Source organism: Tenrec ecaudatus, chromosome 2 (genome assembly GCF_050624435.1).
Source record: "Tenrec ecaudatus isolate mTenEca1 chromosome 2, mTenEca1.hap1, whole genome shotgun sequence".
NCBI classification, from domain to species: domain Eukaryota; kingdom Metazoa; phylum Chordata; class Mammalia; order Afrosoricida; family Tenrecidae; genus Tenrec; species Tenrec ecaudatus.
In genome coordinates this window covers 2565393-2589138 of record NC_134531.1, presented here as the reverse complement: position 1 = coordinate 2589138, position 23746 = coordinate 2565393, and the positions used below count along the sequence as shown (strand labels likewise).

The window sequence follows — 23746 nt, the reverse complement described above, 5'->3', positions numbered from 1 at the left end:
CGTTAGTCTTCACTGGCCTGGGAGTGACGAGCCAGGGGAGCCGCTGCTGGCCTCCGTCGCCCTCTGCCTAGAAAAGCGTGCTCCCGATGGGCCAGGAGGCTGCTCTCAGAGCAGGTTCCTGCCTGGGCCGGCCCTAGGCACCTTCCTGGAACAGCAGCGGGCTAAGGGAGCTGCAGACCCCATTACTTTTAAGTGCAATTTGCCCGGGGGCCAGCAATTAGTGCGTAATGGGCATTTCTGGAATCGCTCAGCTTGGCTGCCCTGTGGCGTCCAGTTCCCTGGACAGCGGAGCGTGCTCTGGCTGGAGTTGGCCTCAGCACTTGAGAGTCTGACCAGGGGAGGGTCTCCGTCCTCCAGCCCAGGGTCACGTCCCAAACCAGCGACCCAACGACCAGCCGTCACGTCCCTCTGAGCACGTGATTGCACAACCTCAGAGCAAATGGGCCTTCAAGCTACAGCAGCTTCGGCTTAATGAGCTCACTGTGATGCAGAGGCAAAAGTCTACAGGGGTCGGCCCAGGCCCCTGGCCCGGCGTCCTCTGGGGAGGGAGGCAAGCAAGACCACTCGGACCAGGCAGAGCTCACACTTGTCAGACCGGACGTGGGGCGCAGCCAGTCTAACTGGGCCAACCCATCCGGAGTGAGCACCCAGCGGGGCATGGGAACCGTGACGCAGGCAATGGTGCAAAGTGGGCGCGCCAGGTTGCACAAGAACTGGTCCAGCCCGGAGCCTCTGCCACCAGGCCCCTCCCCTCCCAGGCCCTCCGTCTATCACCCACCACCGCCCAGCCTATTGCCCGCCTGATCCCCCTGGGCGTGGGTGCACCTGTAGGGGGTGGAGGACTGACACCTGTTACCCCACCTGTCCTTCCCCACCTTTGTGATGGCAGACTGCCCCTCCCACGTGATAGTTATCCCCCCCATGCTATGCCCACCCTGTGATGGTCGACTGCATTCCCCACTGAGAGCCACTGGCCCCTCACGAAGGCCAACTGCTCCTCCTCACGATGGCTGCCTGCAGCCCGCGTGATGGACCGCTCACTCTTCCTGGGCAGCCCCCCTTCTCCAGAGGTGTGGTGGAGAAGAGGAAGAAGATAGAGCGGGACGCATCCAGAAGCTTCCAGAAGCTGGTGTTTGCATCGGTTCTCCTGCCTGGTCTCCCGTACCCCTCCCAAGCCCTGCTCCTCACACGGATCCCCATGCTGACCCACTCCTCCTGGCCAGTGTGCAGGAGACCAGGCCACGCCCCTGGGCCACAGGGGGCCCGTGGAGGGGCTGGGCCTCAGTCTTGCTTCTATGGAGCCCAGAGAGTTGGGGGAAGAGCAAAGGCAAGCCCAGCACACAGTACGCTTCCTTGTCACTCACATTTTCCCCACCCCCTGCAGGAGCAGGACCTGGTGTGGCCAGGAGGAGTTGTGTGTGTCTGGCTCCAGGGACGGCCAGCCCTCTGGTGGGAGGGTGGAGGCCTGGGGCCAGCTGCCCCAGAGTTGGCGCCAAAGGCACGGTGCTGAGATGAGGCTTGGCCCAGCTGCTCCTCCTCCAGTGTCCCCTGTTTTATGTGGCAGCAGTGACCTCGGGCCTGTTCCCGAGTTTCCCTGGGTGGGCTCGTCTCAGTTGGCACCTGAGTGCATCCGACATCTGCCCCACCAGTGGCCCAAACCCCTACCGCCTTAGTAGGAGGAGATGCGCTTTCCTGAGGCCCAGGAGCAGCCTGCTGGTGTGGGCGAGAAGTGCAGTCACTCCCGGGACAGGCAGACACGGTGACAACAGGCCAGAGCCTGGAGAAGACCGGTGGACAGATGGACAGGCACGGCAGGGACGAGAGGACAGAGAAGGACAGACGGAAACAGCAGGACAGAGATGAGTAGGGCTGGCCGACGTGGCGAGGACAGTCCAGGGGGGTCAACTCGCAGGGTGCTGGGGGCCCGGGATGTGAGGACACCCAAGCCAACTGGTCACTGATTGTCAAGTGTTGGCGAGTTACAGCTAATTAAGCACAAACGGTGCGGCTGAGAGACAGCAACAAGCGGGCAGCACGTGTTTAGTTCTAATTACGAGCCCGCCTGCCCACTGACTAGCCACCTCTGGGGGCCGCTGCAGAGAGCAGGTCTCCCAGCCTGCCTCTGCTGGCAAGGTGGGTGAGGAGCTCAGGCTCACGGGGACGCTGCCCAGTCAGACCCCCTGGACACATGAGCCGCCGTGAGAACCCCTGGGTCACGGCCGAGTCCCCTAGAGCCCCGCTGACCCATGGGGACGTGCCGACTCAGCCGAGTCCACTGAGGCACGCAGCACAGTAAATCCCCTGGTTTAATTTTAACGCGGCCGGCCAGTGGGGTGCCTGAAGCCAGCCAGCCCCATGCCGACCAGCCAGAAACCATCCTGCAGCTGGCCTGCCAGGGGCAGGCTGGCTGGGGCATCGTACATGCACAGGTGCATGCACAGGCTCACCGCACAGCCACGGACCCCACATGCACACAAGGACACACTCACACAGACACAGAGAGAGACCACACAGGACACACCAGCGCACACACACAGGAGACATGTTTATACACAGAAAGACCCCACACAAGTGCACACAAAGACTATACACTCAGACCACACACATACAGGTACACACTCACCCATAGAGACCACACATGGACACATAGGGATACACTCACAGCTGCAGAGCACACACACAGAGACACTCACGTGGGTGCACATTGGACACACACAAACCACACAGGTCCTCCACACAGAGGCAAAGACCACAAGATACATACAGGAAACACATGTAGGAGGGCATGGACACAGGCGTGTGCGCGCACACACATACCACACAAAGAGACCCGCTCACACAAAGGACACCCACAGGCATGCACACACAAAGCACACACTCATACGCATGCACAGAGGCACAGATCATACACACACACAGGTATGTGGAGAGACGCACTCACACAGGTACACACAGGCACACGGGACTCTCACACGACCATGGGGACACACGGGCCCCCCACAGTACTTCTCCAGGAGCGCTGTCGGTCAGATTGGAGGGCTTGTTGTCCCACACTGCCGGCCCAGCAGCACTAACCACCCACAGGGGACCCTCTGCTTCCCCGACCTCAATACTGCCATGCTCCCCAGCTGTGCTGCGCGGGGACCCACGGTAAGTGTGTCAGCGCCAAGCCCAGGAAGAAAGTAGAGATATTTATAGTGTCCGCCTCACGGCCCTCTGCAAATATTACCTAACCAACCTCCACACCTTGCTGCCTGCAGCGAGGCCGAGGGGCCTGGATGCGGCAGGAGCGGGCCCAGCCGTCGCAGGGAGGGTGGGCAAGACGCTGCTCGCCCAGCAGAGTCTCAAGGGAGCTCCCTGGTCAGAAGTGCCTGCCTCCCAGGAGTCTGAGGTGCATAGACATTGTTTCATGGTCTCAAAGATAATTCGTCCTCTGAGGATGGGTCCTTGAGCCACCGACTGGGAGATATTCCACTTTACTAAACTCAAGCAAATGGTTATTTCAATTTTAAAATGAAATAATAAAACATAAACCAATAGCCCCTAAAGAAGTGATGGGTGCTTTTGTGCGAGCCATGATACCTTGATGTGTAACAGAAGGGAGGGGGGAGTGGAGGGGGGCCTTCTCCCGGTCTCCGAGCCACTTCCCGGCCTTCTGGGTATCCCAACAGACAGACAGACAGACAGACTCCACAGCCCACAGTCACTGGTAGCTGTCTAGAAATGTGCCCAAGCCTCCCCCCCCCTTGGTCCCTGTAAGTTTGGTCTTCCAACGTCTGCTCCACTGATGCCCCCCACAGGGTCTAACTCTGGAGAACATATCCCCTCGCTGCCCCTTGAAGCCGCGAGTTCACGCAGGCGGCTTTACTTTCTCCCACCGTCCTCCCTGTCCCCACGGACCACGTGTTTTCTTCGAGCCTGTGTCTAAATAGGACGAGGGGCGATGGTCATGGAAGTCAAGCCAATTGCCAAGGGAAAACCAGCACCATCGCCACCAGTCCTCTCTCAGACGGAGGCTCTGCCACGCCGTGCTCGTGTCTTGGATACAGCTCAACACAAGGAGGCTTGTGACGAAGCAGGACCGGGGGGCCGGAGTCAGTCAGTGGTGGGTGCCCCGATGACCCCGATGTTGGAATGAGCAGAGGATGTAAAGCTCGCCCTGATGAAGGTGGCCACTCCTCACGTACTGACCACACGTAGCCTTGAAGACAACAGTCGCAAGCCTGGCGACAACAAAGGCCGAGGCTCTAGGTGAGCGTGGCTCTAGGTGAGCGTCACGGTGGTTGTGACGGTGACGCGGCAACGTGGGTGGGCCGTGACTCACACTGCTCTTGAAGGTATGTCATGACACAACTTGGCAGTTGTGTCACAGTGTGGGCCACCTCTGCGATGTGCCCTGATGTGGTCACCTTCCATTAGTGTTGGCACCACCCTGACGTTCCCGCAGTGACCTGGCCTTTGGAAACCAACCTGTTGATCGATGGGAAGTGGCTGTGCAGGCTCAAGGGTGTGAGGAAAACACGCCCCGAAAGAATTGACAAATGAGAAATCTCAGCAAGGAAACAGTCGGGGCCAGCAAATGGTTTTCTTAAAGAGACAGGTAGTAAATACTGTAGACGCTGTATTGCCAATGATCTGTGGGGCATCTACTGAGTTCTGCATACAAGTGATCACAATGCTTGATAAATAAAGAGGCGTGGCTGCGTTCCAATAACATTTTCCTGACCAAAATAGGTGGCTAGTCCTCGGGTCATAGTTTACTGACCCCTGGGATAGAAGCTGTCAAAAGAACCAAATGGAAACTCTAAAATTGAAGAATGGATTATGTGGTCATTACATCATCTGTTGTCAACTTGAGACTATTAAGGGGGAAGGGGTGGAGTTTAGCCTGTCAATCAGGTCACTGCTTGATGACCTCATTTGGAGGCGCTGGGGAGATAAATAGCTCATAGGCGACCACCTTCTTGGCGAGAAGCAGGCTTGGGCGACGACCATCAAGTGCCGTGAAACAGGATGGACAGCACCCTCAGCGAGGGGTTGGGCGCACAGGTGCGGGAGGGAGAGGAACTGCTGCAGGCCAGACGGTGTGTCCCCTAGCCCCTGGGCCTGGAATGCGGCCCTGTCTGGAAACAAGGTCTGTGAAGAAGTTGTCAATGGCCAGGAGGAAGGTGGGTCCTGGGCTTACATGGCGGGTGTATTCATGAGAGGAGAGTAGACACGGGCAGGGAGGGGAAGGGACAGAGAATGGCCCAGCGATGGAGTAGTGGGAAGCCCAGGGACGCTGGGAGCAGGCCTTCCCTCAGAGCCTCAGAGAGGGCCAATGCAGCTGCCATGTCCCTGTGAATGGGAGCCTTCCAAACCTGTCCACAGGATCAGTTCTGACCATGAACCCTTCCATTGATGGTCAGCCCTGAAAGACCAGCGAGGTGGGGCTCAGACCAGGACCCCACATGCTCACGCTGACACGGCAGCCTTCCCCCACACACACACCGAAAGAGCTGCAGAGTCAGGATGAGCCGAGGTGTGTGTGTGTGTGTGTGTGTGTGTGTGTGTGTGTGTGTGTACAGGGGTTCCCCACTATCAAGCCAGCCTAAAACCACTTGATGGCTCATCTGATCAAGTGAAGGAGGAAGAGGATGGCAGCGGCTCCTGTTCCAGAAGCTCTGTCTGGAGAATGTCACCCAGAGACCTTCTGGAGGCACAGTGGTGGCCCCAAGGGGCCGGGTGGACAAGCCACAGCCAGGGACCCCACTCCCGTCACCTGTGCGTCGATGGCATCAGCAGCCTGGCTGGATTCAGAAAGGTCAAGGCAAGAGGAGCCAAGACAAGGACTTGGAAGGTCCCAGGGTGGGTCCAGGGCAATATTGTGTGCCCCAAGGCTTCCATGGCTCCCACTGCCTGCCCACTCTCAGCTGCCTGGGCCCTCGCTCCTGAGGGTCTGATCGCTGCTCCATGGGGTCCTCCGGGGGCTTCTCTGGACAGAACACCCCACATTACTCATCCCTGCACGGCACAACTCCCACAGGCCCTCTCTCTCTCCACATGTAGGACCCTGGCCAAGATATCCTGAGATACCCTAAGTCAGTCAGCAGAATCAGGAGTCAGAGTGACCGCTGAGGGTCAGGGCCTCTCTGCAGAGGGGAAGGAGAGGGCAGGAGCATCACAGAGGTCAGGCCATCCATGCAGAATTTCAGAAAGCAAACAGTGAGACCCTGCTGCTCAATGTGTGGCTGCTAACCAAAAGGTGGGCAGTTCAAACCTGCCAGCTGGTCCACAGGAGAAAGCTGAGACTCCCTGCTCCCATCAAGAAAGGCTCCACATCTCGGAAACCCACGGAGTACTTCCCTCTGTCCTGCAAGGTTGCTGTGAGTTGGAATGGACCTGACAAGGGTGGGTTTGGTTTGGTATCAAAAAGCGATTAAACCAAGGTTACCAGATATCGGCTTAATCTACAAAACTGAAATGCTTTCCTACAGATGAGCATGAACAACTACAGTTTGAAACTTTGGCTACAACACCCTTTACATTAGTGCTAAAATAATCATCAATCTATATATACATAATACATATTATATATACATGTATGTCTATATACATAAGACTATATGAGGACAGTCATAAAACTCACAAAACAAACCGGTGCAACTAGGGAATAAGGTTAAGATGTCAATTTCTTTTCTCAACTTAATCCATAGATTAATGCACTCCTAATCAAAATCCAAGTAAGTTATTTTGTAGCTGCTGACAAACTGATGTTAATGTTTATGTGGACAGGCTACAGACCCTGAGTGGCTAGCACAATAATGAGGAACAAAGTCAGAGAACTGATTCCGCCTGACTTTAAACCTTCCCATCAGCTCAGAAAAGGAAAGGCAGGCAGACCACCTTAAAAGTGGACAGTGGACATGAGCAGACATGTCACCAGCGAGAACCTTCAGGTGGCCAACAAACACAGGAAAAGATGACTGTGATCGTTGTCCATCAGAAAGATGCAGATCAAAACTGAAATCAGATGCCAACACACTCTTGTGAAAATGGCACCAATTTAGACCACACAAAGCAATAAATGCTGGGGACGGGGGTAGGGAGATTGGCATCCTGACCCACTGTGGGTGGGGTTGTGCATTGGAAAACACATACAGAAAACAAGCTGTCACTTCCTCCAAAGGCCATAAGTAGAAAACCTTGGTGATCCAGCAACCTCACCGCTAGGGGTTTACCCTAACAGCAGTGACACAAACACACACACACACCAACACACACACACACCCAATGATCACTGCAGGTCTTCATCATTGGAAAACAATGGAAACAGCTGTAGTAGATGAGTGGATAAACAGTATGGTACACACACACACACAAATATGGTACACACACACAATAGAATCCAACACAACCCTAACCAATCACAAGATCTCAAAATAGAACATGGGTGAGCCTGGAGGACATTGTGCTGAATGAAATAAGCCAGTCACAAAAGGACAAGTATAGTATAATCCCACTTCTATAAGAAGAAGAGATCTGTACAGAGACCAGTGGTCACTCGGGGTTACCAAGGACTGCGGGAGCAGTGAGAGGAAAGAACCATCTAGAGCAGTGGCTCTCAGCCCTCCTAAGGCCACGACCCTTTCATACAGTTCCTCATGGTGTGGTCACCCCCCAACCATAAAATTACTTCGTTGCTACTTCATCACTGTAATTTTGCTACTGTGATGACCCCAAAGGGGTCCCAACCCACAAGCTGAGAACCGCTGATCTAGATTGTTTTTGGTGGTGTCGTCGTCAGGTGCCATAGAGCCAGTTCTGATTCACAGTGACGCCCGTGCCACAGAAGAGACACTGCCCGCTCCTGGGCCACCCTCACAGTCGGTGGCAATACTTGAGTCCACTGCTGCAGCCACCCAGTCCGTCCATCTCATTAAGGGTCTGCCTCTTTCTCGCTGACCCTCTACTTTTCCAAGCAGGCTGTCCGCCAGGCCCTGGCCCCTCCTGATGACATGCCCACAGCAAATGGACAGAGCCTTGCCATCTTGCTGCTAAGGAGCGTTCCGGCAGCATCTCCCCCAAGATTCGAGTCGGTAGGCACTGTGGTGTCTGGTGATGGGAAAGGTAGCGTTGACTGCGGAGGGGGGGTTGGGGTTGGGGTGGGGTCTGCGCAGCCCAGCCGAGGTAGACAATGTCTCTGAGCTGGCGCAGGAGCACCGGCTGGCTCTCTCAGAGGACCCGACAAGCACGAGCTTCTACACCCCACTGTAGCAAGTCGCACCTAGGCTCTCAATGGCTTGTGAGCGCCTATCAATTATTGATCTGTACCCACCCGCAATGAGAGAAGACGGTGACCAAAGACCCAGAAGGAGCAAGTAGTCTCTCAGACAGAGACAGCACGGACCATGGCCTCATCTCCCCTGCGACCAGAACGAGACGGCGCCCAGCTACTATGACCTGACCCCTCTGATCAAGGTCACAAGCAACAGATCCTGAAAGAATGGGATAAAAATGTAGAACAGAATTCAGATGCTTAAAAAGTCCAGACTCACTGGGCCAGTTGAGACCAGAGGACTCCCTGAGACCATCGCCTGAGATACACATAAAACCTGAAGCCAGAATGATCCTTCGCAGGCACCTTTTGGCTCAAGAACAAGTTGGCTTGTAACATAAAGACTACAGCCTGTGAGTCACGAGCTCCTGTAAGAAAAGCCACGTCTGGGAGACCAAACGATCAAAAAAGACCCTAACTCGAAGAAGAGACGGTGAGAGGTGGGGACGCGAGAGTTCAGAAATGGTGCAACCAGACCGAAAGCCAGTGAAGAAAGTCACTGATAATCACTGAAGAGTCGGAGTGGAAACCATTACCTAGGAACCGGATTTGACCTGTAAACTTTCACCTTAACCTCCATAAAATATTAGCCAAAGGGACATTTACTTTCTTTAATGTACTTACTGTGCTTCATTGAATAAAGATGATTTTTTTAAAACCTGGAAGTGAAACGGGCTCATTGTGAAGACACCGGGTACCAGAGACAGAGGTGTTGGCGAAAGACTGGCCAACTCAGCAGCGACCCACAGTACAACCCCGGAAAGAGCCTCACACAACCGTAAGCTTGGCCCAAGGGCCAAAGGTGGCACCGTGGGGACGGTGGCACCGAAACCACGGGACCGTCCCAGGGGAAGAAACCATCGTGCAGACAGATCTCAGCCACAAATGGATGGACGCACTGCCAGGAAGCTGATTCTGACTCACAGCCACCCTCCAGGACAGGGTAGAGCTGCCCCACGTGGGTTCCGAGCCTGCAACTCTTGGCAGGAGCAGAAAGCCTCATCTTTCTCCCTTGGAGCTGGCTGGTGGATTTGTACCATGGACCTGGTGGTTAGCAGCCCAAAGCTAACCACTCCACGACCAGGGCTCACAAAACAGGTCTTGGACCCAAGTATAAGATGCGCTTGGTAAGATGTGTGGAAGGAACAGACGCACATCGTGGTGCCTTGGTGTTTGACAACGGGGTTTCCGATTCACCCCCAAAACCTCGATCCGTGAGAGAGGGGACAGAAGGAATTCATTACAAGCCGTGGCTGCTCTTTGAAAGCCACTGCTGGGGGGATGACAAGGGCAGCCACAGGCGCGAGGAGGCATTTTGCCTGGCACGTGTCCGATCAGAGACCTGTAGCCAAAACATACAAAGAACTCTCAGAAGGAACAATGAGAAAGCAAACCACCCCATTAAAATGCCGGACAAACTAGACGGAAGATCTGAGCAAATACTTCAGCCAGGAAGCCACGCCGCTCGCTGCCACCGCTGCTGCCGCCACGCCAGCTGGCATAGGGGGAGGCCCGGGCTCACAGGCCACTGGGCCCCGAGGATAGAAAGCGCAGCATGGGGTCCCCGGCTGCTCCCAGAAAAGCTAAAACCCAAACCGCTGACCGCTCTTGGGTATTGTGGCTGGTGAGGCTGTGTGGCGGAGGCATCTTCTTCTCTGCTGACTGGGAAGCCCGAGGGAGCTCCCATGTTGCTTCCTACAAGGCCACGGGATCAGCCACACCCGTCCTTGGTCATCCCTCACGTGAGTTGAAATGTCATAGCCACCAAGCAATCTGCACCCCGATGGTCACCCCGGATTTGGCCCAACACTGTCCCGAACGGGAAATGGCCAATCACCTTCCACAGGTGAGTCACAGCCCGTCCTGACCACGTGTGGAGCTCACTGATGGCAGAGGGGGCCCGGGAACCGAGAGAGCACTCACCCCACTAAGTGAGAGAAGCCAGTCTGGGAGCAGTGCAGACACATGCTCTAGACTGTGGAGCATTCTAGAAAAGGCAGCGGAAAGAGCACAGGTGGCCAGGGGCGGAGGGAGAGGGCGGCCGGCCAGGGAGAGCCGGGGCAGGTTTACCATGCTGTCCCTGTAGACCTGTGACATCATGCATTTGCCAAGCCCCGCGGTGGATAATGGAACAATCCCCCACAGAGGGGCCACAGGAAGGGATGAGTCAACCAGGGTGCAGTAAAGCATTGATGAAACACACTATATTCCTCCGGTTCCTTGAGGCTTCCTCACCCCCCACTACCATGACCCCAATGCTGCTGCTCAATTTAGACTAGACCAGAGTATGTACACAGGAGTAGCTATGAGATGGGGGCTCAGGACACATGGAATCCAGGAACAGGAGTAGAAATAGCAATACCAGAGGGAGAAGGTAGGAAGAAGGGGGAACCAATCACAATGATCAACATATAACCATACACCCCTCTTCAGGGGGGAGAACAACAGAAAACATGGAAGAAGGGAGACAGCAGTCAGGGTGAGGAAAGACAATAATAATTTATAATCTACCAAGGGGGTATGAGGCGGGGATTAGGAGCTGATACTAAAGGCTCAGTAGAAAGTAAATGTCTAGGAATGGATGAAGGCAACATATGTACAAGCATGCCTGGTGCAATCCATGTATGGATTGTGACAAGAGCTGTAAGAGTCCCCAATAAAATGATCGTTCAACACAACAACAACAGAACACCCTGCGGCTGTAACAGGTCATCGAGACTAAGGCTCAAGAGAAGCAAAGAAGAGGTGTGAGTGGGGAGAGTGGGCCTGCCTTGGGGCATGACCACCGACACCCACCCCAAGGAGGCTGAGGCGGGCAGGCAGGCAGAGCAGCCTCTGAGCACCGCTAGCCAGGACTAGAGTCACTTAGGGCCCTGTCGGAGTGGAGGCAAACCCTTCCTCCAGAGGTACCTGCCAAGTGCCTCCAACATTGAAGGTTAGCTGGCCAGACTGGGGTCCAGTGGGGGAACACCAGGAAGGGCATGGAGCTGGGAGGAGTCAGCCCTCACCCCCACCCCCCAGCCCTGTGGCTGGGACCCTCCCCTCGTTAGAGACCTAATGGCTTGTGGTGTGTGTGCACACACATGCAAGTGCATGTGTACATGTGTGCACATCTGTGCATTGTGCACCTGTGCGTGGGCAGGGGGAAGTACCACCTCACACAGACCCTGGGGGTCTTTTCACCACAGCAGGCAGGGTCTGCTCCTAGAGTGGAGGGAGAGAACTTTCCAGAAGGCAGAGAGGTTTGCACACCAAGCTCAGCAGGCCCTGAGCTGAGCCTCTAGGCTCCCTGCACCCCTGCCACTGACTCCAAACCCCAAAATCCCATGGCCCTGGCAGGCACCTTCAAAGTCTGCCCACCCCATGTCAGCATCTGCAGGCTCCTGACTGTGAGCCCTCTGAGCACTGCTCCTGCAGTCGCTTCACACACACACACACACACACACACACACACACACACACACACACGGCACCTCCACGCATGCTCATGCACCACTTATACATCACCCCCGCATGTACACACTACTGTTACCATGCACACACCAACACACACACACTACCTCCATGTACATATTACCACTGTGCACACCCTACTGCCACCATGCACATGCCACTGCATGTACACGCTACTGCTACCATGTACACATTACTACTATGTACATACTACTGCCACTGTGCACACACCACCACCACGTATGCATCACACCTGCACGCACATGCTATCATCTCACACACAAGCCATGCCAGCACACATGCCCCACTGGGTGTGCACACATGCAGGCAACCCAGGGGCTTCCTGGGGTAAAGGCGCTGGCCCCATGCTGCCCTTCGCGGAGCAGGGCCCTGTTCCCATTGAACGTTAACTTCCCAGTTAAGCATTGGGGCCGACCTTGGAGGCCACGGGAACAGTGACCGGGCCTGTGGTGGCGGGGCAGGAGCTCTGCCCACTGAGCTCCAAGCCAAGCTCCATGGAGACATGGAAGGTGGTAGGCGGTCTGGCCTCCACCTAAATGCCCCCACAGACAAATCTTCTGAGTCCAGTCGGGGGCCATGTTCACCACTAGCCCGCATCAGCCCTCAGGGACATGATGGGCAGTGCGGCCTGCAGGATGCACAGCTCTGACCGTGGTGACAGCATTAGCCTGGTCAGCAGCTGCCAGCCGGGACCCCTCAGGCCTGCCCACTCACACTGAAACCCTCTTCCCAACTGGACACAGCTGGCTCAGAGGGAACCCTGCTGGAGGGTACCCCAATCCTCTATCCCTGGGGTCCATGGATGGCCCAGGGGTGGGGGTGAGGCCTCTGGGGAGGATCAGGGGCTGGCATCTGGGAGAGGGTCTGGAAGAAGTGTCCTGGAGCCTGGGGGCTTGGGGGGTTTTCCTGATACTAGTCCCAGTCAACTCTTACAGGGGTTAGGAGTCCTCCTGTTGCCACCCCCAAGTGCCCATGGTGTCTGGCCACAGGTCCCCTGCTAGGCCTGCTGGCCCAGACAGTCCTTGCTGCAAAATAGCCCTCATACAAGGCTACCCAGCAAGCCTGGGCCAGGCTGTGCTCTGCTAGGGTCCCACGTAGTGTGTGGGCAGAGTCAGCCAGCCCAGGACAGAGGGCACTGGGACCGGCTCAGCCTCACATTCATGAGTGAAGGCCGAAACCAAGACCCTGGCTCCGTCCCCCACTCAATCCTGAATGGAGATGGTATAAGGAAGGGGTGCAGGATCTGCACCTGTCCTGCTCACCCACCTGGGAGTAGGCCATCTGGAGACACCCCTCCCCCCCAACACCTGCATGCCACTCTGCCCATCCATTCTATTTTTAAATGTAACCCCCACTTTGCACCCTAGCAATTTTGCCCTAGAGGAAACCACCCACAAATCCTAACAGAAGGAGAGCAGGCTGGCCAGAGGCCTGTCTTGAGGCCCTCCTTAGTCTCAGGGCGGACACCCAGCACCCTCGCAGCCCAGCCTGTGTGGAGCACGTCCAGTGGGAAGTCACATGGTGAGGGACCAGCAGCCACCAGGAGGAGCCTCAAACTTACTCCCACCCTGGGGAGCCCCCAGGGAGGGTGGGCACTGGGAGAAGAGTACCTGCAGTGTGGATGTGGGAGCGGGGTTGCCCTCTCCCCCTGCATATCACACACACACACACACACACACACACACACACACACACACACACCCTGGCTGGGTGTCGGCTGGGAGCAGCAGCCGGGCACCCCAGGTCGGGATCCAGCTCCACCACATTCACCCTGAGCGGAGGTGTCCCCAGCTCCTGGTAATTGTCTGGGTGGTTTCAGTTTTGTGCGACAGTTGTGTGCAAATCACTTGTCGTTACAGGGCAGGGTGGTGGTGGCGGTGGTGTGTGTCAGGACCCCCCTCAAGAAATGTCCCCAGGCCTCTTTTAGAACCTTTTGTCAGCACCCCTGCAGAACACACCCTCTCCTCTGGGAGCCAGGCCCTGGGCCCTGAGGAGCTGGGCTTTCTGGCTGCGTGATGCAGAAGAACCTGACCTGCGGCAGGGTGTGGGTGTGGTCGGGAAGGCACCCCTGCGAGGGGCCCTGTGACCTGAGGTGGGGATGGCCACACACCTGGCACGTGTGCAGGGGCCACCAGCCCATGCGCTCTGTGACCTACCTCTGTGCTCTGCATCCCCCACGTCGCCCAGGCACTCAGCTGCCTGCCAGAGTGAAGACAGGGCCTCCACACGCACAACCCCACCCTCCCCGCTCTCTCCTCCTCCCTCTGGTGTTCGCTCAAGGAACCTGATGACAGGTGACCCAGGGGCCGCTAAGGAGACCCCTGAGACCCGCGGAGGCAGAGACAGCCCCCACACTGAAGGCCATAATCAGGCCTTTCCCCTTCCTCCTTCTCTTCTGCCTGTTTCTCCTCCCTCTTCTGCCACCTCATGGCCCTCCCCCTCTCCTTCCTTAGGGGACACCCCTGAGTCTCCAGTGAGGGCATCTCTCCCACTGTCAGCCAGAGCTTCTCTGTGGTCCCAAGCCTGGCACCAAAGTGACCTTGCAGGTACACGAGCAAAACTCTTATCCGGGACCACAACCCTCTCAAATGCAGAATCTTAGTCTGTGTCCTCTAGCCAAGCTCCCCGGGCTGGGGTGCCCACCCCCTCTCCCGCCTAGCCTTGTCCAGCCTCTGTCTGCTGCTGGCCAGAGTCCGCTCACCTGCTGCAAACAGGTGAGGTCCCCCTGCTCCACCCAGACCTGCACTCAGCTTGCTCTTAATCCTACCGCCTGCCTCCCTGTGACACAGTCTGGCCCCTGGGCCTGATCCATGGCTCCCCAGGCTGCATCTCACACACACCTGCACAGGCATGCCTCAGAGCTTTGCCCTGGCCGTTCCCATCTCTCTCACCCACAGAACTCCCTCCCCGGTGCCCACTGCTGCAATTTCTGCCACCCTCCCTGAAGGATGTGTGGGGTGGACCCTCACAATGCAGGCCTGCTTTGCACCCCCTGAGCCGTTCGCCCCACCCCACGCCCCATCGTCTACTCTTGAACAGACTCATGCAAGTCACCGAATGTTTGCTACTGGTGAACGGTGGGAGCTTGCAATGCCCAGATGTGCCTGCCACAGGACCACAGTTTGAGACACCCCCGGCCCCTTCAGATAAGGTGGATGTGAGGGGAATGGGGACATAGTGAAGCCCCTGGGGAGCCTGCCCTGGGGTGAGCTGTAGGAGGGGGGTGAGCACTGTGCCCACCTCAGCCCCACCCACCCATCCCACCGGCTGGCTGGCTGTGTTTCAGTCTTGGTCCCTGCAGACTGACGGCACCCTGTCCCCACACAGATGCTGGCACCTGGGGGTGCTGGCACTCAGGGGCGGTGCCACTCAGAGCTGGCGGGGGCATTTGGAGAACTGAGCTCATGAGTTTATGGAACTAGCATCTCCCAGGCCAGCGTTGGGTGGTTTGGAAAAGCTCACAGGCAGATGGGAAATCACACCCCAGGTCTCTGCAACCTCCATCATGTATTCATCCTTCCACATAGCCATTCATCCATTCATTCCAGTGCGCATGTCCATCCATCCATCCATCCATCCGTCCATCCATGCTTCCTTCCACCAAGCATCCATACATGCTTCCACGCATCCATACATACATGCTTGCATCCATCCATCCTTCCTTCCATCTATCCATCTAAACATGCTTCCTTCCACCTATCCATCCTTCTATCTATCCATCCGTCCATCCATCCTTCCTTCCATCCATCTATCCATCTACACATGCTTCCTTCCACCCATCCATCCATCCATATATACATGCTTCCTTTCTTCCATCCATCTGTCCATCCATACATACATCTGCCCACCCATTTGTTCATTCCTCCATCCATGCACTCATTCACCAACATGTGTACTTGTTCCTTCCCCCATCTATTTGTTCATCCACCTGTGAATCCATTCATTCATTCACCATACACTCATTAACCCATATGTGTACTTATCCCCCATGTAGCCATTCATTTATTCACACAGTGTGAGTTCATCCACCCATCCATTGATCCATCCTTCACTTATCCATCCATCATCCTTCTACCAACTCATCTGTTCATCCCTTCAGCTGTGGGTTCATCACCCCTTGCGTGAATTCATTCATTCCCCTACATCTCTTCATTCATTCAAGTGTGTGTTCATTCATCTGCCAATCCATCCTTCATACATACATCCTTCCATTAACTCAATACATCCATGTGTTCATCTATATACCCATTTCTTCATTCATTCACCCACATATTCATTTATCCCCATGTGAATTCATTCATTCAAGTGTGTGCTCATTCATTTATCCATCAATCTTCCCTTCATACACGCACCCTTCATACATCCATGTGCTTCATTCACCTACCCACTCATTTCTTCATTCACCCACCCACATGTGAATTCATTCATTCATTCACTTATACTCTCACTCATTCATTCATCCCTCTGTGCATTCCTTCACACACCCACAAAAAGTCACCTCTCTGTGCATTAATCCACTCACTCACTCACTGGCTCCCTCATCCTTGGTGCTACCGCACATTCTCAGATTCACATCATGCTGGACCATGAAGAAGAGTGTGGCATCAGGAAGAGGAAGACTTAGTAACAAACTTCCCTCTGCAGACGATTGCACCTTGCTTGTTGTACGTGAGGAGGCCTTGAAGTCCTTGCTGATGAAGGTCAACGATTGCAGCTTTCCATGTGGGTTACAACTCAATGTAAAGGAAACAGAATCCTTCATAACCGGGCCAGCAGAAAGCAACACAATAGAGAGAGAGGTGGCTCTGGGATGGGCTTACTTCTACTTGAATCCACGATCAATGCTCGTGGGGCAGCTGCCAAAAAACCAAGTGACGTATGACACGGAGCAAGTCTGCTGCACAAGACCTCCGTCAAGCTGACTGACGGGCAAGGACCTCATGTGGAGGACTGCCCTGGGCTGCGGCATTGTCCATCGCCTCAGGAGCATGAGAAAGTGGGACAGTGAGTAAGGAAAACGGAGGGACACACTCACATGGTGGGGTGTGTAAGAGATTAACTTTGAAATTGACAACAAATGCATTGGCCAGAGCGCTCCTGAGGAGCAAGAACAGAGAGATCTCTACTGACAGACATTGGACATGTTGTCAGAAGAGACCAGGCCCTGGAGAAGGGCATCATGCTTGGAAAAGTAGACGGATGGTGAAGAAGGGGAAGACCCTCTTGGAGAAGGACTGGCACGGTGGCTGCAGCACCGGGCTCAGGCACAGCCATGGAGTCTCTGCTGTCCTGCCCGGGGCCACTCCATCCACAGCACCACCACTAACACAGACACGTTGCCGGGTTAGTGGTGTTCCAGCACCAGGCCACCACAGGCACAAAACAGACCAAATGACACCCACCCAGTTAAGGCAAAGACCTCTGTGTTGAGGAGAGGCTTCCCAGGCACTGGGGGTCCCACTGGGGCAGGTGGGAGAGGCTGTCAGCACCCAAGTTGAAGAGGGTGTGTAACCACAGGGGCCTGAGAGATGCCTGGTGGGTAGTGCTTGGCAGCAAATGAAGTCATGCAAGGGCAGGGTTGTGGGGAGGGGTGTGTGTGCCCACCAGGCCACCCTGCTCCCTTCAAGACCTTGCCCCTGCCCACAAACAGCCTCATGACCCCTCAGTCCTGAGGCTTCCTTGGGGTGTGTGGCCAGGGAGAAAGGAGTAACCAAGCACAGTGCCTGCCTCCCTCACAGCCTGAGAGGGTGGGGGGTGGGGTAGACGATAAAGGTGCCCAGAGAGGCAGATTAAGTAAGGCAGGTAGAGGTAGGGGAGGATGGGTCTGTGGTCCACCCTGGACTGCATCTACAGAGAGCCCAGTTGCTCCATGTCAGCCCAGAGGAAACTGCTCACTCTTGACTCGTCAAGATCAGACCTGACACTAGCACCCTGAGACCAGGCCTCAGAGCAGAGGCTCACCCTGGCACCCCAGCAGGAGCCCCATAGAAAGTCAACCCCAGCCCCTTCCTGAAGCTCCAGTGCCAGCCAGGCCAGGATGGGTGGGAAGAGGCCAGGAAGCACAAGCTGGCTTTTAGCAGCCATCAAACGCAGACCCCTGGGCACGCAGTGAGAGTCGAGTCCTGGGCCCAGGAGCCAGGAGAGGACAATGGGGACAGTGCTGGGGTGGATGCCCCTCTCTGAGTGCCCCACGCTCCAGACCAGCTGGTGGAAAGGACCAGGGGGAGCAGGCCCAAGGCCACTGGTCACTGTCCTTGAGCAAGGACGCTGGAGCTGCCACGCCCACTAGAGGTAGGTGCTAGGCTCAAGGTCTGAGAAACAGGCTGCTTGCTGCCAGCCAGCAAGTGCCCAGAGAGCCTGGCCCTAAGGAGACCGGCATCGCCTGGCACTGCTGGCGGGAAGTTGGCTCTGGGAATTCACCGCAGGGATGGTGGGTCGCCATGTACTGACCCTTGGTGCTATCAGCCTGTCCGACCTTTGTCCCCTTTCTCAGATGACTCCTGGGCCCTGCCTCTGCTCCTACTGTTTTACAGCTGCAGCTCCTTCCCGGGGCAGTTCTAGAATGGGACTTTACGCCTTCAAAACCTGCCGCAGGGACTCAGGGAGAGGCCTCAGCTCCAGCCTGGACTCCTCCTCTACCAGGAGGACAGGGTCCACTGGAGGCTTAGATTCCTCTTCTCCTGGGAGGATGTGGTCCACTGGGAATGCTGACCCCTCTCCTGGGAAGACTAGGTCCACTCAGGACTCAGGCTCTTGTTTTCCCAGGAGCTCAAGGTCCATGGGGTGCTCTGCCTTCTCTTCTAGAAAGTAAGGTCCACTGGGAACTCTGACTCCTTTTCTCTGGAGAATTCTCACTGCTCATCCTGCCCCCCGAAGACTGTGGTCATTCCTGGGATCCCCTCGTGGGGTCACTTAAGGAGTGTCTAGTTGTGGGTGACAACTGCCTATGCAGGAGGCCCAGCCCTGCAGCCCCTCAGATGATGGGAGAGGAGCATTGGGTGTGGGATGCAGGCCAGGTGGGAGGCTCTGGTCAGGGCCTCCAGAACCACAGTACAGGACACCCAAGTGGTGAGCACAGCCTGCATACCCACAGCCTCCAGACAGGGCCTGGGGAGGCCCAGCACCCAGAGCCCACAGTCAGAGCACAGCCCACAGTCAGGGTACAACACACAGGCCACCATAGTGACAGAGCCCCAGCCTCAGCAGCCCCCGATCAATCACAGGACCTTCACCCCAGGGGCTTGGCCCAGTTCTTGGGGCCAGGCTTGCTGGTCCCCCGGCCCCTCTGCCAGCTATGAGGGCTCTCCAACAAGCCTCTGTCTCCCACCATCAGCGGCCTCCTGGCCCCCATCAGCGCCCTCAAAGCTCCATCTGCCCTCTGCCACACCTCTGCCCAGGTCACTCAGCTCTGGAGTCCCAATCCACTGTGTCCCTTCGTGGGACTTGCACAGGCTCACCCCACATCACTGGGGGTCCCACCAGCCCCAGCCATCAGCTCCATGGCCCTCTTCATGGCAAACAGGCCCCTGGAAGTGTCTCTGGCCACCTCCTGAGGTCTGCCTAACTCATGAGTTAGCACACAGCCAGAACACATAAGGTGTCAGCTCCCCCAGCCCGAGATGAAGGTCCCAAGGGCCCAGGTGACCTCTGCCAATTGCCCCTCACCCTCTGTCCCTAGTCAGTGTGAGCTGGGGTCTTCGGGCTGCATGGACCGTCCCCGGGGTCAGACCAGTGAGAGCAGCTCAGAGGGGGTGGGTGGGTAGGGGAGAGCACCCAGAGGATGGGTATGTCCACTCCTTCTGAACAGCTGACCCCTCCCCCATGTTCCCACAGGGCCCCAAGGGTCCTGAGCTGCTCTGGTCAGCCCCCAGCATCCCCTCAGTCCTTCCCACCAGGGTCATGGGCCAGAACCAGAGCTGACCGGGCCCTGCTCCTCCTGGAGCCCTAAGCAGGGACAAAGTCCTCAGAGCCTGCAGCCCAGCCCCTCCCCCACCCCTGCCTCCTTTCTGGGCACTCATATGAGAGAAGCACCCCAGTGACCAGGGAAACTTTGGTGTGAGGGAGACTGAAAGGGGGCTGCAGCCAAATGCCCAGAGGGCATGGGGGTCCAGACCAGTCCAGGGAGAGGCCCCCTCCCCCACTTGTGCAGGGCCCAGTTCCGCTGCCAGCTGAGTTCCAGGAGGCTGCCCCCACCCCTGAACCACTAAGGGGCTGTCCACCTCCTGGGTCCCCCAGAAGTGCTGGCAAAGTGGGGGCCACAGCTGCTCCTCCTGTGTCCCTGACCCCAGGCCCACCACCTTGAGACTGAGACTGATCCCTTGGCCCCGCCCTCTGGTTGACATCAGACTGTGCGGAGAGCCCCTCTCAGCAGTTTACAGGCCAGATGGGCCAGGTCCAGCACCCACTCCCACCTCACCTCCCACCCCAGGGAGGTGACCCACACCTCTTCAGTGTTAAAATAGGAGTGGGGCACCCCACAAAGGCTGGGACAGCCGGCAAACCCTGAGCACAGGCTTGAGGTGCAGGGATGGTCTCCTAGGGAAGCAGGTGCTCAGCCTTGATCTGAGGGTGTTCTGAATTCCTCCAGGGTCTGGGGAGGCCAGGAGAGGAGAGGGGAGAAGGTGGGGCTGCCAGCCTAGGGGGAAATTCTGGGTGTGTGTGGGCATGACAGAGACTGGGGCTGTGTGTGGTACACAGTTGGAGGGGGGGATGCTGACCCCCTGTGGTGGCTCTAGGAGCAGTGAGGAAGCCTCAGGTGACTCCAATGGATTTGGCTTGTTTGCTGAGCTTTGATGTTGGGGGTGGCAGCGTGTATGTTTGGGACCCTGGACGGGGCCATGGAAGGTGCAGGGTGGAAAATAGCTAAGGGACCGGGGACGGGGGTTGGGGGCCACGTGTTGGGACCACTGACATCTCAAGCAGGGGCAGAGAGAGGGTCAGGTGTGGGCTCTGCAGAACCCAAGGGAGGGGCCCAAGGAAGGGTTTTGGGGCCTGGTTAGGGCAGGGCTGGGTGAGAGTATGAGAAATGTGGGAACTAGAGGACTGTAGGTGCTGAGGCCTGATGTGGGAGGGGCAGCTACGTGGGGTCCAAGTGAAGTTCATCCCACACACAACAGGGCCAATCCCGGCAAGCCTGTGGTCTGGCCAGGCCAAGAGTGTCCAGGGAAGCCTGGCCAGCTCCACCAGGGTCTCCCCAAGCTCCTGCTTGTTAGGAGCCCCCCAAGCCACCCCCAGCACTTCGCTCTGGCCCCCTGGGGCAGGGCTCATTCCATGCATCAACTTAACCAGTAGCACCAGGGGCCCATGAGCACGGGCTTCCTTCCACCCCATCACCACCACAGAGTGCCAGGGCACAGTGCTGGGCAGAGGCACCTCAGGGAGCAGCATCCTCAGGCCCAGCCCTTCTCCAGCAACTTCCACCCCTCACCCCACCCTGCACCGTGTGCGCCAGCAGTGGCCTACTCTGCACTGGTAGCACACACTCACTGCACAGGAATGGGTGCCTCATGTCCCTGGCGCTGACCCTATAGGCTGTGGTTTCCCCCTGGTCTCAGGGTAACTTCTGTATTCCCGGAGTCAGCACAAGAAATGTGGGGCTGATAAAGACTATGTTCTGTCCCCGTGGGACACTCTGTTCTGGGTTTGAGCCTGTAGGCTGCTCCAAAGGGCTGTAGGGGAAATCGCTGGGGGATGAGCCTCCAGGCCCTCATGGGAGGGGTGCATGGAGGAGCTGGAGGGGGGCTTCAGGCTCACACAGGAAGGGAAGACGGGGGAGTCACTTGGTGGGGGGGACCTGCAGGTCCCCATGGGAGGGGTGACTTGGGTCACTGAGGGGAGATCTCCAGGCCTGCACAGGTAGGGTACAGGGGGACTCACCGGGGGTACCAGACCCCCATGGGAGGGGTGCAGGGAGAGTCACTGGTAATGAGGGAAGGAGGTCTTGGAGGTGACTGCCGTCCCGCTCCTCTCTCCCCCAGGCTGGGAACCCCTCTGCCCTGAGATGGGCTTTGCAATGGAGAGGGAGTTTGCAGAGAGGAGCCTGGTTGAGTCTGATCAGAGAGGAGCACCTCAGCATCTGGTAGGGGTGGGTAGAAGGCAGACCTTTCAACCCCACCTCTCCCAGGTGACCAAGAGGGAGCAACAGGGACACTGGAAGGGAGGGTCTGGGGCACTGAGGGCCTGGAGGCTGTAGGAGCCTTACAGGGAGGGAGGTCCCTGGTAAAAAAGGGCCGATCCCAGGCAGTGCAGCCAACCTTTTGACCAGGTACTCCAGGAAGCAAAGGCCCCCAAACCCGTCCCCCAAGCGACCCCCAACCATAGGACCCAGACTCCCAAAACCCCCAAAGAGACTGTTCCCTTGTCTTCCCTCTCCCTATTCCCAAACCTTCAGAAACCTCCCTCAGAACCACAGCTGTGGTCTTGTCTGGCCACCAAGGAGCCCCCTCCCCTCCACTTAATAAATAAGAGCGCCCCTCAACACACACACACAATGCCCCAGGTAGGACCCTGCCCACAGCCACCCGTGGAAACTTGGATCCTGTACTGCTTTGTGGACAGTTGACCTTGCTGTCACCTTGCCTGGAGTTGGGGAGAGACCCACTCTACCTGCGAAAGCAGGAGATGGCCCAAGCCTGGCCAGAGCCCAGGGAGAGTGGCCCCACCCCCAAGCAAGAATTCACTGGGTTTCTGTCTTGGATGTCACTCCTCTGCACTGCAAACAAAGCTGTCACCCCAGTATCACGTGGCGAGGACGTTCCCCAGAGGGGCACATGCGAAAGCCCAGCGGAATATACAGAGAGCTCAGAGATGGGGCCGTGCGCGCCCCGCAAGCAAGCTGCGCAGCCCAAGGCTCTGACCGCGCACCCACGGCGCCCGCGACTCCTCGCCCCAAACCTCGCGGACCTCACCCCGAGAACTCCAGGCTCGGACGACGGCGCCCCTCGGACCCAAGCCCCCTGCCAACGCGCACACCCCTCAGAGAGCAGGAGGCGGACGCCCGGCTCTGTCCCCTGGCGCACGGCTGCAGGGCTCCTGGCTCCTGTCCGCCAGGTAGGATGGCGCCCCGGGGAGCAGCGCTTACCGATCTTGGCCAAGCTGGCCACCAGGATCCAGAGCGCGATGATGTACGGGTCCTGGACGTGGTGCCACTTGAAGGTGACCACCTGGAAGCCCTCGGTCGAGTCGTGCGCGCCTGGTTCCACCTCGACGCCGCGCGCCCGCGGCAGCCCGGCCAGAGCCAGCGCCAGCGCCAGCAACAGCCCCCAGCCGGGGCCCCGGACCCCGCGCGCCACCATCGCGCCACTCAGCGCCACTCAGCGCCCGGTCCTCGCACGCATGTCTCAGAGGTCCTGCTGCGCTCCGCAGGACGGGCGGCGCCGAGCCCAGCGAGCTCCGGGCTGACGCTGTCACCGTCCCCGCCCGCCCCCGCGCCCTTTATCCCAAGCACCCCCCCACCCCGGGCCCCGCGCCCGGGGCGGGGCCTTCCCGCCCCCGCCGTGCACGCGCGAGGTGACAGCGCGCCGCCCTCGGCCGCCCGCCCGCCCCGCCCCTCACTCCCGCCGCCCCCCGTCCCCCGCCGGGAGAGCGCCCTCCCCGAGCCCCAGGCAGGACAGCTGGAGCCAGCGCAGAGGACTGAGCCGGCGCTGTCGACCCGGCTGGCTGCCGCGAGCAGGGAGCTCGTTAGCGACTTCACGGGGCCCCGTGGTGGCGCCCCGCACGCCTCTGCCCCGCTGCCACGGGGAGGGCGCTGCGGACTTGTCTTTTGAGAGACCGGCGCCCTCTGGACACCCCACCATTCTCCCCCTCAGGTTTCGGGCCTGCCGCGATGACTCGTCCGCCCGGCCCTGCCGAGGGTCCCTCCAGCGGCTGCGGGCGCACGGGACCCGCACAGACCCCGCCAGAACGAGCGTGCGCGCCCGCGCTCCCAGCCAAGCCCACCCGCCCCACGCTCGCTGG

The 23746-nt window shown here is 57.8% G+C and overlaps 1 protein-coding gene across 1 annotated transcript in view; it reads right to left on the bottom strand.

Moving 5' to 3' along the window:
- SLC9A3 (solute carrier family 9 member A3) overlaps positions 1-23085 on the bottom strand; it is a 42506-nt gene extending 19421 nt beyond the window's left edge. Inside the window, exon 1 of the mRNA XM_075542973.1 lies at positions 22872-23085. Within this exon, the coding sequence (XP_075399088.1) occupies positions 22872-23085 (214 nt within the window). The remainder of the gene's footprint in view (positions 1-22871) is intronic.
- Between the last annotated feature and the right edge of the window lie 661 nt (positions 23086-23746).